This window comes from Hemiscyllium ocellatum, chromosome 6, assembly GCF_020745735.1.
Source record: "Hemiscyllium ocellatum isolate sHemOce1 chromosome 6, sHemOce1.pat.X.cur, whole genome shotgun sequence".
In the NCBI taxonomy this organism is placed as follows: Eukaryota; Metazoa; Chordata; class Chondrichthyes; order Orectolobiformes; family Hemiscylliidae; genus Hemiscyllium; species Hemiscyllium ocellatum.
The window spans coordinates 122,317,102-122,329,705 of record NC_083406.1 but is presented as its reverse complement, the minus strand read 5'-3'; the positions used below and the strand labels follow the sequence as shown (position 1 = coordinate 122,329,705).

Below are 12,604 nucleotides of genomic sequence, written 5' to 3'. Positions count from 1 at the left end.
CTGTCTCCTTCCAGCCAGCCAATTCCTAATCCAAACCTCTAATGCACCCTCAATGCCATACCTCCGTAGTTTTTGCATTAGACTACCATGGGGTACCTTATCGAACGCCTTGCTAAAATCCATATACACCACATCTACTGCTTTACCCTCGTCCACCTCCTTAGTCATCTTCTCAAAGAACTCAATAAGGTTTGTGAGGCACGACCTGCCCTTCACAAAACCATGCTGACTATCCTTGATCACATTATTCCTATCCAGATGTTCATAAATCCTATCCCTTACAATTCTCTCTAAGACTTTGCCCACAACAGAAGTGAGACTCACTGGCCTATAGTTACTCGGGCTATCCCTACTCCCCTTCTTGAACAAGGGGACCACATTCGCTATCCTCCAGTCTTCTGGCACGATTCCCGTAGACAATGACGACATAAAAATCAAGGCCAATGGCTCCGCTATCTCCTCCCTAGCTTTCCAGAGGATCCTAGGATAAATGCCATCAGGCCCAGGGGACTTATCTATTTTCATCCTTTCCAGTATTCCCCAGACCTCTTCCCTACATACCTCAAGGCCATCCATTCTAATCACTTGTGACTCAATATCCACATCAGCAACAGTGTCCTGTTCCTGAGTGAATACTGACGAAAAGTATTGATTTAGTGTCTCTCCAATCTCCTCCGCCGCCACGCACAACTTCCCACTACTATCCTTGACTGGACCGATACCTACCCTAGTCATCCTTTTATTCCTGACATACCTATAGAAAGCCTTTGGGTTTTCCCTAATCCTACCAACTAAGGACTTTTCATGTCCCCTTCTTGCTGCTCTTTAGATCCTTCCTGGCTACCTTATAACTCTCAATCGCCCCAACTGAACCTTCACGCCTCATCTTTACATAGGCCGCCCTCTTCCCTTTCACAAGGGATTCCAATTCCTTATTAAACCACGGCTCCCTCACAAGACCCTTTTCTCCCTGCCTGACTGGTACATACTTATCAAGGACACCCAATAGGTGTTCCTTGAACAATCTCCACATATCATTCTCAGCTCGGTGAACAGAACCACAACAACATTAAAAGCTGCAAATCTCAGCAGGTCAGACAACAGCTGTGAAGAGAAACATGAGTTAGTATTTCAGGTTGAAGTCTTATTGGATTCTAACTAGATATTCAAATAAAAACTGAGATATGGACTTTACTTGTGCAGAGTTTGTCGACTTACAATGAGTCCCAACCAAATCTGTTTTATATAATCTAGATATCGGTTGGTCAATTTACAGACAACTCCTTTTTTCCTTTTAATGCTAATTACTTTGGTTAGGTCACAGCTGGAGTACTGTGTACAGTTCTGGTCCCCATACAATAGGAAAGATGTGATTGAACTGGAGAGGGTGCAGAGGGGATTCACCAGGATGCTGCCTGGGTGATGCAGTTTAGCAATGAAGGGAGATTGGATAAGCTCAGGTTGTTTTCTTGAGAGCAGTGAGGACTGAGAGGAGACCTGATTGAGGTGTGGAACATTGAGTGGCACGGACAGGGTGAACAGAAAGCACTGTTCCCTTTAGTTGGTGGGCTAGTAATGAGGGGCCATAATTTTAAAGTGAAAGGAGGTTTAGAGAGAATTTGAGCAAAAATGTGTGTTTTCACCCAGAAGGTGGTAGGAGTCTGGAATGTGATATGTAGGGAGGTAGTTGAGGCGGGAAACCTCACAATCTTTAAATAGTACTTGGATGAGCACTTGAAATGTCACAGTTTTTCAGGCCAAGTGTGAAGAAAGAGGGACTAGATTGTGAAGTGTTTGGCAGTGCAAACTCGATGGACTGAAGGGCCTTTTCTATGCTGTATAATTCTATTTTTGTTATATTAATAGTCACCTATCATCTGAACAGATCATTGACTTGGAATGTTAACTCATTCTTTCCACTGATACTGCCTGAACAGCTGTGTCTCCCATGATGTCATTCTCATTTCAGATTTCCAGCTTCTCCAGTATTTTTGTTGTTTTTAGGTTAAGGCCATTACTAATTTGCTTGCATTTGATTTCTGTCAGTGGCCCAATATCAGAATCACTGCACTACTGTCCCACTCACCCAGCAAAGTGGAGGCTATTTCTCACATTCTGCTTGTAATATCCTAGCTCTGTGCAAATGAGAAAATAGATTAGATCAAGTCTTTCTTACAGGTGCATGTTTTAAGGATCCCCAGGAAGAATAGTAGAGGACTATCAGTTTTGAAAAAGTCATATTGGATTCAGTGCTAACTTTGTTCCTCCCCTCACTCCTGCAAAACCAGCTGAATTTCTCTCACGTGCTGTCTTTATCATATGAGGCTATCATTTTGCATCAACAGCCTGCAATATCATTGACATACTTGTCTGTCTTGGGTTTGATGTCAGGATTTTGAAACTTCAGCCCTCCTGGTTCTAGCCTTTTGTACTTGGGCTCTGGAGGCTTGGACCTGGTCAAATCCGCATCAATGAAGCAAATATTTTAGAGGTCATTAGTGAATTCTTGTTTCCTTTCCTCATCAGTTCGGCAGTTGATAAAATCACAGCGCGTCCACAGCAAACTGGGAATAGTATTCGAGAAAGAGAAGGATAAAACACAGAGAAAGGATTTCATCTTCGAAACTACAAGGGTGAGTTATCCACCTACTACAACAGTCCCACTGGCTATTTACACTCAGGTCAAAACCTTGAGATTCAGTGGCAAGCAAATTACCACCTGAAACCTCAAAGCCCATCCACCATTCATGGCACAAGTCAAAAATGTGATGGAATACTCTCCACTTGCCTAGGTGAGTGCAGCCCCAACAAAACCCAAGACGTTTGATACCACCCAAGGCAAAGCAGCAGGCTTGATTAACACCTCATTCATCAACTTCCACATTCACTCCTCCTACCACTGACAGACAATCACAACTATATGTTTCATTTACAGGATGTACTAAAGTAGTCATCGAGGTTCCTTGGATGGCACCCTCCAAATCCTCGATAATGGCACATAGAAAGATAAAGGTAACAGATACGTGGGAAGGCCACCACCCACAAGCTCCCTGCCTGCCCCTCCCAAAAAAACTGCACATCACCCTGATTTAACACCAATCCTGGCATTCCATCTGTGACAGCATTGTGACCGAACCGACACCAATCCTGGCACCCACTCTGTGACAGCCCTGTAACTGAACCAACACCAATCCTGGCACTCCCTCTGTAACAGCGTTGTGACCAAACTGGCGTCAATCTTGGTGCTCCCTCTGTAATAGCACTGACCGAATCGACACTAATCCTGGCACTTCCTCTGTGGCAGTCCTGTGACCAAACTGACACAAATCCTGGCGCTGTCTCTGTCACAGCCCTGTGACAGAACCAACCAACACCAATCCTGGCACTCCCTCTGTGACAGCACTGTGGCCATAACAACACCTCAAGACTGCAGGAGTCCAAGTAAAATAATCAATCTAGCCTTCGAGGACCATTTCGGATGTGGAATAGTCAGTGATGCCCACATGCTACAAATAAATTAGTAACGTAAATTCACATTCGGATGTAGGTGCAAGGGCAAGTTGCTGTTATGAAATTAGATTTATGTAGTGCCTTTAATAAAACAAGACACACTGGCAGGAGGAGATTAGAGATATTGGAACAAGTGACCAACAGCTTGGCCAAAGAGAGATTTTAAGAAATTTATTCAAGGAGGAGACAAACATTAAGAGACAGAATTCCAGAACTGATGACCTCAGGTATTGATCGCTCTGGTCACCAAAGGTGGAACAGCTATGGTAAATGACATTTTTGTAACACAAATCCATACAGTATAGAAAAAATAAAATCCAGGGCACACCATGGAATTGAGATCACAAAAGTGTCTGTTGCGTTCCTGTCATACTTTTCTGAGAAGGTCAGAGTCATCTGCTCAAGTAATTGCAGAAAGAGATATTGTTTTGAGATTTTCTTCAGACATTTCTCTCTCTTCTTTACAAGCTGTAAAATTAAAGGAATTGTGAACTCATTTTCAGCCATGTCTCTTTGTGATGAGGATTAATCTATTTGTCAAACAATAGTTTGAGATTTTTAAGAAAAGACATGTTTCTAATGGGACATGTATTTGTTGCCCATCTCTAAGATCTGTTGGAAAGGTGGAAAGCAGTTATCTTGAACTACAGTATTTGTGGTGAAGATGCTCCCACTGCTGCTTGGAAGAGATTTCTGAGATTTCAGCCTATCGATGACCATGGTACAGCCGAAAGATTTCCAAGTCAGGACACTGTGACATGGACGATTATTGTATCAAGAGTGTGGTGCTGGAAAAGCACAGCAGATCAGAGAGCATCTGAGGAGCAGGAAAATCAACGTTTTGGGCAAAAGCCCTTCATCAGGATCCTTCCTGACTAAGTGCTTTTGACCGAAACATTGATTTTCCTGCTCCTCAGATGCTGCTGACCTGCTGTGCTTTTCCAGCACCACACTCTTCACTCTAAACTCCAGCATCTGCAGTACTCACTTTTGACCGATTATTGTATCAAGCGAATATAGCAAGAAATTCTTAAAGAATAGACTTCTGGGTTAGGCTACATCTAAGTGAAGGTACAAAGCTTATTTTAAGGGGCACAAGGCTGTTTATGATACATGCAAGCTTTAACTTAAAAGAAAGGTTTGAAATTTGTACCAATCAGCTTCAAGAAGCAATTTTGAGTGCACTCTTCGATTTAGTGCATATCTGATCATCTTAGTTTTGCTGTCAGTCACTTAACGTGTGTCTGTAGTCCCAATCAGAGTTGTTCACACTGACGTTTCTGGAGTTCAGTTTGATAAAATGTAGCATTTACAGTTTGTTGAACCAAGCTGAAACAAGTGAGTTAAAGTTATGATTCATAAATTTTCACAAAGATTTTTTTGAAAACTGCCAACCTTTAAAACTTGGTTTCCTTCGCTTTTCATCTTTCAGAAACGAGAGGCATTTTGCCAACTCTTACAACTTATGAAGAACAAACATTCCAAGCAGGATGAGCCAGACATGATCTCTATCTTCATTGGCACCTGGAACATGGGTAAAAATCCTACCAGATATCATGTTTCTCACAGATCAGTTTCCCATTTCTCACTTAACTGTGATTGCTTGACTCCAATTTCCTTCCTCCAAAAATCAAGTAGAATCATACAGCACAGGAAAAGGCCATTTCACTGTAGTTCGTTTGCCAGTTCTTTGAAAGTACAATCAAATTAGATGCAATCTGTACTTTTTTCCTCAAATCTGAAAATATTTTCTTTATTCAATTGCTTCTGAAAGTTACTGTTGACTCTCTCTGTCGTCCTCGCTCTGCCTCCTATTATGGACCAGACCAAATCTGCTCAAAATAGAGTCTAGACTATTGCTGAATATAACTTTTTCTTATTTTAAAGGTAATTCTAAGGTGTTGCGTTCCAGATGCAATTCAATTGGTCAAACTAATCAACGTTAAGCAAACCACGCTTATTTTTACACTACACTAAAGATACAAACAGAACAAAAGAATTGGCTTAACTATAGCTCTTTTGACATGCTTACCAAATTAATATATTAACTACTACTAATTAACTGTTCCAATACAGTAATATCCCATAAACACACCCTTGGAAATGGCAAACTCAGTAAAACAGATTGTCTGTCAGCCAATTCTTCATTCCAGGGGGAAAAACATGAAGAGAAATCTCAGTATAGCAAGGAGGGATGTTCTGCAGCTTCTAAACCCAGCTACAAGACCCCAGTAACTGCTACTGAAAAGCTAAACATTGTGGCTCGAAGAGAGCTTGACCTCACTAATTCGAACTGCTATTATTCCAAGAAAAACCCCAAGGTTTCACAAGCTGTTTTCTTTACTGGAATCAAATAGACAGCTCAACATCTCTTGACTTAAAACCTCTCTTCAAAAACAAGGACAAAATAAGCCTCTTAAATCATATCATCACACCCGCTGCCTCACTCTGCCTTGCTGTTCTTTCCTTATATGCACTCTGTGCCACTCACCTTTTGCACAAAGGTCATGATTGGTGCAACAGCAAATACTTTAGATTTTAGTATTTTTCTTGTCTATTGTTTAAACATCATTTTTAAGACTGTACACATACTATTAATGTAAAACATCTCTCCTAACAATGAAGTAGAAGTAAATAATACTGTTGACTACTCCCCTGCACTTGCCTGCTCCTAGGCCCATTTATTAGTTTGATCAGAAAGGTCTGGAAGAGTAAGGTTCTGTTCCTGGACAATTATTCTGAGTTACTCTGAGCATAGCAGCACATCACGGATCTGCAGCTCGCCTCAGTTTCTCTCTTGCTAAGGGAGGTTGTAGAAAAATAAGTTACAAGTCCGGTTTTGACATATCAGCTGTTCCTTCATTACTGGGTCAGAAGTCATGCATCCTGTTTCCTCATGACGTGGTGGGAGCACCTTTAGCCACACAAAATAAACAGTTCGGGCAGGCAGTTCACTACTACGCTATATGGTAATTAGGGATGGGTAATAAATACTGGATTTGGCAGCTGATTGCTTATTCTGTTTACTTAAAAATGTGCTTGTGTTCAAGAGCAATTTCAAACCACTTTTCTCTCTCTCTCAAAAAAAAAATTAACATGGATAGGAAGTGCACCCCCTCCAAAAATTTTGGCTTCCTGGCTGATATCCAAGGGACTTGGGAAAACTCTGGATGAAACAACAGTCACTATTCCACATGACATCTATGTTATCGGAACTCAGGAAAACTCTGTCGCAGACAAGGAGTGGGTGGACTTTGTACGGGCCAGTTTGAAAGACTGCACTGACTTGGACTTTAAACCGGTAAGATATATTGAGAGTTTGTTCACCTTGTCCTTGTGGGTGAAGGCTGCTGAAATGTCCAAGCCTGTTGCACTGGGTTGTGGGTGGGCTAAGGATCATAATCTTTCCTCTAAATCTTTCTCCACCCCACCAACAAATACTTTCAGATTGGCTCATGTTGCTTTGGTTGTCTGCCTCCATTTCTGCTGCTAATGGACTCTGCCCCTCATCTACATGCTCTCAGGCCCATCTGTGAATCCTGAAAGTCAGCATTCTCCCAGCTCACTCTCCTTTCATGCCAAGTTGGTCAAATCTAATCCAACCCTGCTTCCCCGTATTTTCCCAGCCTATAGCTATACTAGCCTGAAAACAGTTGATCTTGTCTGATCTTGGAAGCTAAGCAGACTCAGGCCTGGTTATTCTTGGCTGCGAGACCGCATGGGAATACCTGGTGCATTATACTAGGGGTTGGTTCAGTGGTTAGCACGGCTGCCTTACACTGCCGGTTTCCTCCCACAGTCCAAAGATGTGCAGGTTAGGATGGATTGGCAAGCTGAATTGCCCATAGTGTCCAGGGATGTACAGACCAAGTGGATTAGCCATGGCAAATGCAGCGTTATGGGTAGGATAGGGTGTTGAGTCTGGGTGCATTGATCTTTGGAGGGTTAGTGTGAACTCAATGGGTTGAATGGCCAGCTTGCACAATCTAAGGGATTCTATGATTCTGCCTCTCCCACTAGAATAGTGTTGGTTTGAAAATGGTGGATAGGAAGAGAAAAATTGGAAAGAGGAGATGAAGCGCAAGGGGAGGGAGCAGCATGGATGGTGTGGAAGGAAAGCAAGTCCAGGAACAGAACAAATGAGTATGCATTTAGAATCTAATTATTATATTAACAAGCCAACAGTTTGGGAGGATGAGCACTTCAGTCCTTAATCTCTGTACAGTTGATTGTACTTCTGATAGGCTGAGAAAAATCACTCATCTCCAGATTGTCCTCTTGAAAGCACAATAACTTGCATTTACAAAGCTCCTTTAATATAATGAACCATTCCAAGATACTTCACAGCATTGCTTATCAACAAAATTTGACAGAACGATCAGGACGAGTGAGGTGTTAATGAACATTTTCACTTAACAGAGAGAAGTAAAGAGCCTTAGAAAGGAAATTCTAGAGCTAGGCAGTTGAAGTCATGTCGGTCCCACCTCTACTGGAGCAGTTAAAATTGGGGATGCATTAAAGGTTAGAATTGGAACAATACAGATTTCTTGACAATAGAAATCGAAGATGTGCAGAGGGTTGAGGGCATTGGAGGGATTTGGAAATTGGATGAAAATTGAGTACAGTGAGTGAATGTACTGTAGCAAATGGAATTATTTACTACAGGAAAGGGAGCATGTCAGTCTTTTCAGCGTATGTGTGGCTCCAGTCCTACATTGCCACGACCAGTGATCCTAGTAGGCTTAGCCACTAGGAACAGTCAGAGGCTATTCAGCGCCCCCCTGACCTTAAATATGCGTTTTGGTTAGATCGTGGCGGATTTTGTAGCTCCATGGCACAGTCTCTGAGTGTTCTGTGCTTCTTGATTCACAAAGTCAAGATCTACATTGATATGCACAGAATCATTTCTGTTTCTGGAGTAAATATGCTAATTTGTTCGCAGATTGCAATGCAGACACTTTGGAACATTAAAATTGTAGTCCTGGTTAAGCCGGAACATGAGAACCGGATCAGCCACATCAGTACCTCAAGTGTGAAAACTGGAATAGCCAATACATTGGGTAGGTAACAAAGTAACACCCACAGCTCAGCTTTATAATTATTGATCGTTCTCAACTTGAATTCATCAAGCAGCTTGCACGTAGTAACACTGTCTTGAGGTGCTTCACAGCAATGCTTTTGAGCACAAGTAGACATTGAACCACATAAGCTGACGTTAGAAGGAACATCCCAAAGAGTGGTATAGGGAAAGAATTCCACTGTTTAGGACCCCAAATTGTTGAAGACTGGAACAATGAAAATTTGCTAAGAGCAAAGTCCTCTGGATGCTGGAAATGTGAAATAAGAACAAGTATTGGAGAAATTCAGTAGGTCTGGCAGTAGTCGTAGAGAGATAAATAATGAATGTTTTGAGTCCGATGACTTATGAACTTTTGGATGTAGGTTTGCTCGCTGAGCTGGAAGGTTCATTTCCAGACGTTTCGTTACCCTACTAGGTAACATCTTCAGTGGGCCTCAGGCGAAGCAATGCTGAAAATTTCTGCTTTCTATTTATATGTTTGGTTTTCTTTGGGTTGGTGGTGTCATTTCCTGTGGTGAAGTCACTTCCGGTTCCTTTTCTCGGGGTGGTAGATGAGGTCTAACTCGATGTGTTTTTTGATCGAGTTCTGGTTGGAACTCACCTCATACGAATGAGAAAGGACACCATTTCGACTGGGACAACACATTCATCCTAAGACAAGCCAAACAGAGAGAGACACGAGAATTCCTAGAGGCATGGCATTCCAACCAGAACTCTTGGGCTGGGAAGTGGCAGATGGAGTTTGATTCAGATAAATGCGAGGTGCTGCATTTTGGGAAAGCAAATCTTAGCAGGACTTATACACTTAATGGTAAGATCCTGGGGAGTGTTGCTGAACAAAGAGACCTTGGAGTGTAGGTTCATAGCTCCTTGAAAGTGGAGTTGCAGGTAGATAGGATAGTGAAGAAAGCACTTGGTATGCTTTCCTTTATTGGTCAGAGTATTGAGTACAGGAGTTGGGAGGTCATGTTGCAGCTGTACAGGACATTGGTTAGGCCACTGTTGGAATATTGCGTACAGTTCCAGTCTCCTTCCTATCAGAAACACATTGTGAAACTTGAAAGGGTTCATAAAAGATTTCGAGTAAAAAATGAGGTCTGCAGATGCTGGAGATCACAGCTGCAAATGTGTTGCTGGTCAAAGCACAGCAGGTTAGGCAGCATCTCAGGAATAGAGAATTCGACGTTTCGAGCATAAGCCCTTCATCAGGAATAAGAGAGAGAGAGCCAAGCAGGCTGAGATAAAAGGTAGGGAGGAGGGACTAGGGGGAGGGGCGATGGAGGTGGGATAGGTGGAAGGAGGTCAAGGTGAGGGTGATTGGCCGGAGTGGGGTGGGGGCGGAGAGGTCAGGAAGAGGATTGCAGGTTAGGAGGGCGGTGCTGAGTTGAGGGAACCGACTGAGACAAGGTGGGGGGAGGGGAAATGAGGAAGCTGGAGAAATCTGAATTCATACCTTGTGGTTGGAGGGTTCCCAGGCGGAAGATGAGGCGCTCCTCCTCCAGCCGTCGTGTAGTTGTGTTCTGCCGGTGGAGGAGTCCAAGGACCTGCATGTCCTCGGTGGAGTGGGAGGGGGAGTTAAAGTGTTGAGCCACGGGGTGATTGGGTTGGTTGGTTCGGGCGGCCCAGAGGTGTTCTCTGAAGCGTTCCGCAAGTAAGCGGCCTGTCTCACCAATATAGAGGAGGCCACATCGGGTGCAGCAGATGCAATAGATGATGTGTGTGGAGGTACAGGTGAACTTGTGGCGGATATGGAAGGATCCCTTGGGGCCTTGGAGGGAAGTGAGTGTGGAGGTGTGGGCGCAAGTTTTACATTTCCTGCGGTTGCAGGGGAAGGTGCCGGGGGTGGAGGTTGGGTTGGTGGGGGGTGTGGATCTGACAAGGGAGTCACGAAGGGAGTGGTCCTTGCGGAACGCTGATAGGGGAGGGGAGGGAAATATATCCTTGGTGGTGGGGTCCGTTTGGAGGTGGCGGAAATGGCGGCGGATAATACGTTGTATGCGCAGGTTGGTGGGGTGGTAGGTGAGAACCAGTGGGGTTCTGTCTTGGTGGCGGTTGGAGGAGCGGGGCTCAAGGGCGGAGGAGCGGGAAGTGGAGGAGATGCGGTGGAGGGCATCGTCGATCACGTCTGGGGGGAATCTGCGGTCCTTGAAGAAGGAGGCCATCTGGGTTGTGCGGTGTTGGAATTGGTCCTCCTGGGAGCAGATGCGGCGGAGACGAAGGAATTGGGAATATGGGATGGCGTTTTTACAGGGGGCAGGGTGGGAGGAGGTGTAGTCCAGGTAGCTGTGGGAGTCAGTCGGTTTATAATAGATGTCTGTGTTGAGTCGGTCGCCCGAGATAGAAATGGAAAGGTCTAGGAAGGGGAGGGAGGAGTCTGAGACAGTCCAGGTGAATTTCAGGTCGGGATGGAAGGTGTTAGTAAAGTTGATGAACTGTTCAACCTCCTCGTGGGAGCACGAGGCAGCGCCGATACAGTCATCGATGTAGCGGAGGAAAAGGTGGGGGGTGGTGCCAGTGTAGTTGCGGAAGATGGACTGTTCCACATATCCTACGAAGAGGCAGGCATAGCTGGGGCCCATGCGGGTGCCCATGGCAACTCCTTTAGTTTGGAGGAAGTGGGAGGATTGAAAAGAGAAGTTATTCAGGGTGAGGACCAGTTCAGTCAGTCGAAGGAGGGTGTCAGTGGAAGGGTACTGGTTAGTGCGGCGGGAAAGGAAGAAGCGGAGGGCTTTGAGTCCTTCGTGATGGGGGATGGAGGTGTACAGGGACTGGATGTCCATAGTGAAAATAAGGCGTTGGGGACCGGGGAAGCGAAAATCCTGGAGGAGGTGGAGGGCGTGGGTGGTGTCCCGAACGTAGGTGGGGAGTTCTTGGACTAAAGGGGACAGGACCGTGTCGAGGTATTGGGAGATGAGTTCGGTGGGGCAGGAGCAGGCTGAGACAATGGGTCGGCCGGGGCAGGCAGGTTTGTGGATTTTGGGCAGGAGGTAGAAACGGGCGGTGCGGGGTTGTGGGACTATGAGGTTGGAGGCGGTGGATGGGAGATCCCCTGAGGTGATGAGGTCCTGGATGGTCTGGGAGATGATGGTTTGGTGGTGGGAGGTGGGGTCGTGGTCAAGGGGGCGATAAGAGGAGGCGTCCGCGAGCTGGCGTTTGGCTTCAGCGGTGTACAGGTCAGTGCGCCAAACTACCACCGCGCCTCCCTTGTCTGCGGGTTTGATGGTGAGGTTGGGATTGGAGCGGAGGGAGTGGAGGGCTGCACGTTCTGAGGGTGAGAGGTTGGAGTGGGTGAGAGGGGTGGACAGGTTGAGTCGGTTGATGTCACGGCGGCAGTTGGCTATAAAGAGGTCGAGGGCGGGTAGGAGGCCTGCACGGGGTGTCCAGGTGGATGGGGTGTGTTGGAGGCGGGAGAAGGGGTCGTCAGAGGGTGGGCGGGAGTCTTGGTTGTGAAAGTAGGCACGGAGGCGAAGGCGGCGGAAGAAGGATGTTGCCAGGGTTGGAGGATTTGAGCTATAGGAAAAGGCTGAACAAGCTGAGGCTGTTTTCCCTGGAGCGTCGGAGGCTGAGGGGTGACCTTATAGAGGTTTACAAAATTATGAGGGGCGTGGATAGGACAAACAGGCAAAGTCTTTTCCCTGGGGTTGGGAATCCTAGAGGGCATAGGTTTAGGGTGAGAGGGGAAAGAAATAAAAGAGACCTAAGGGGCAACCTTTTCACACAGTAGGTGGTAATGTATGGAATGAGCTGCCAGAGGATGTGGTGGAGGCTGGTACAATTGCAACATTTAAGAGGCATTTGGATGGTTATATGAATAGGAAGGGTTTGGAGGGATATGGGCTGGGTGCTGGCAGGTGGGACTAGATTAGGTTGGCTTACTTGGTCGGCATGGACGGGTTGGACCGAAGGGTCTGTTTCCATGCTGTACATCTCTATGACATTGAGTTAGACCCATCTACCACCCCCTGAGAAAAGGAACCGGAAGTGACTTCACCACAGGAAATGACATCACCACAG

The 12,604-nt window shown here is 45.4% G+C and overlaps 1 protein-coding gene across 1 annotated transcript in view; it reads left to right on the top strand.

Moving 5' to 3' along the window:
- inppl1a (inositol polyphosphate phosphatase-like 1a) overlaps positions 1-12,604 on the top strand; it is a 231,278-nt gene that overhangs the window by 151,751 nt on the left and 66,923 nt on the right. Inside the window, exons 10-13 of the mRNA XM_060826353.1 lie at positions 2,527-2,633; positions 4,943-5,045; positions 6,615-6,811; positions 8,453-8,570. Coding sequence (XP_060682336.1) covers positions 2,527-2,633; positions 4,943-5,045; positions 6,615-6,811; positions 8,453-8,570 — 525 coding nt within the window. The remainder of the gene's footprint in view (positions 1-2,526; positions 2,634-4,942; positions 5,046-6,614; positions 6,812-8,452; positions 8,571-12,604) is intronic.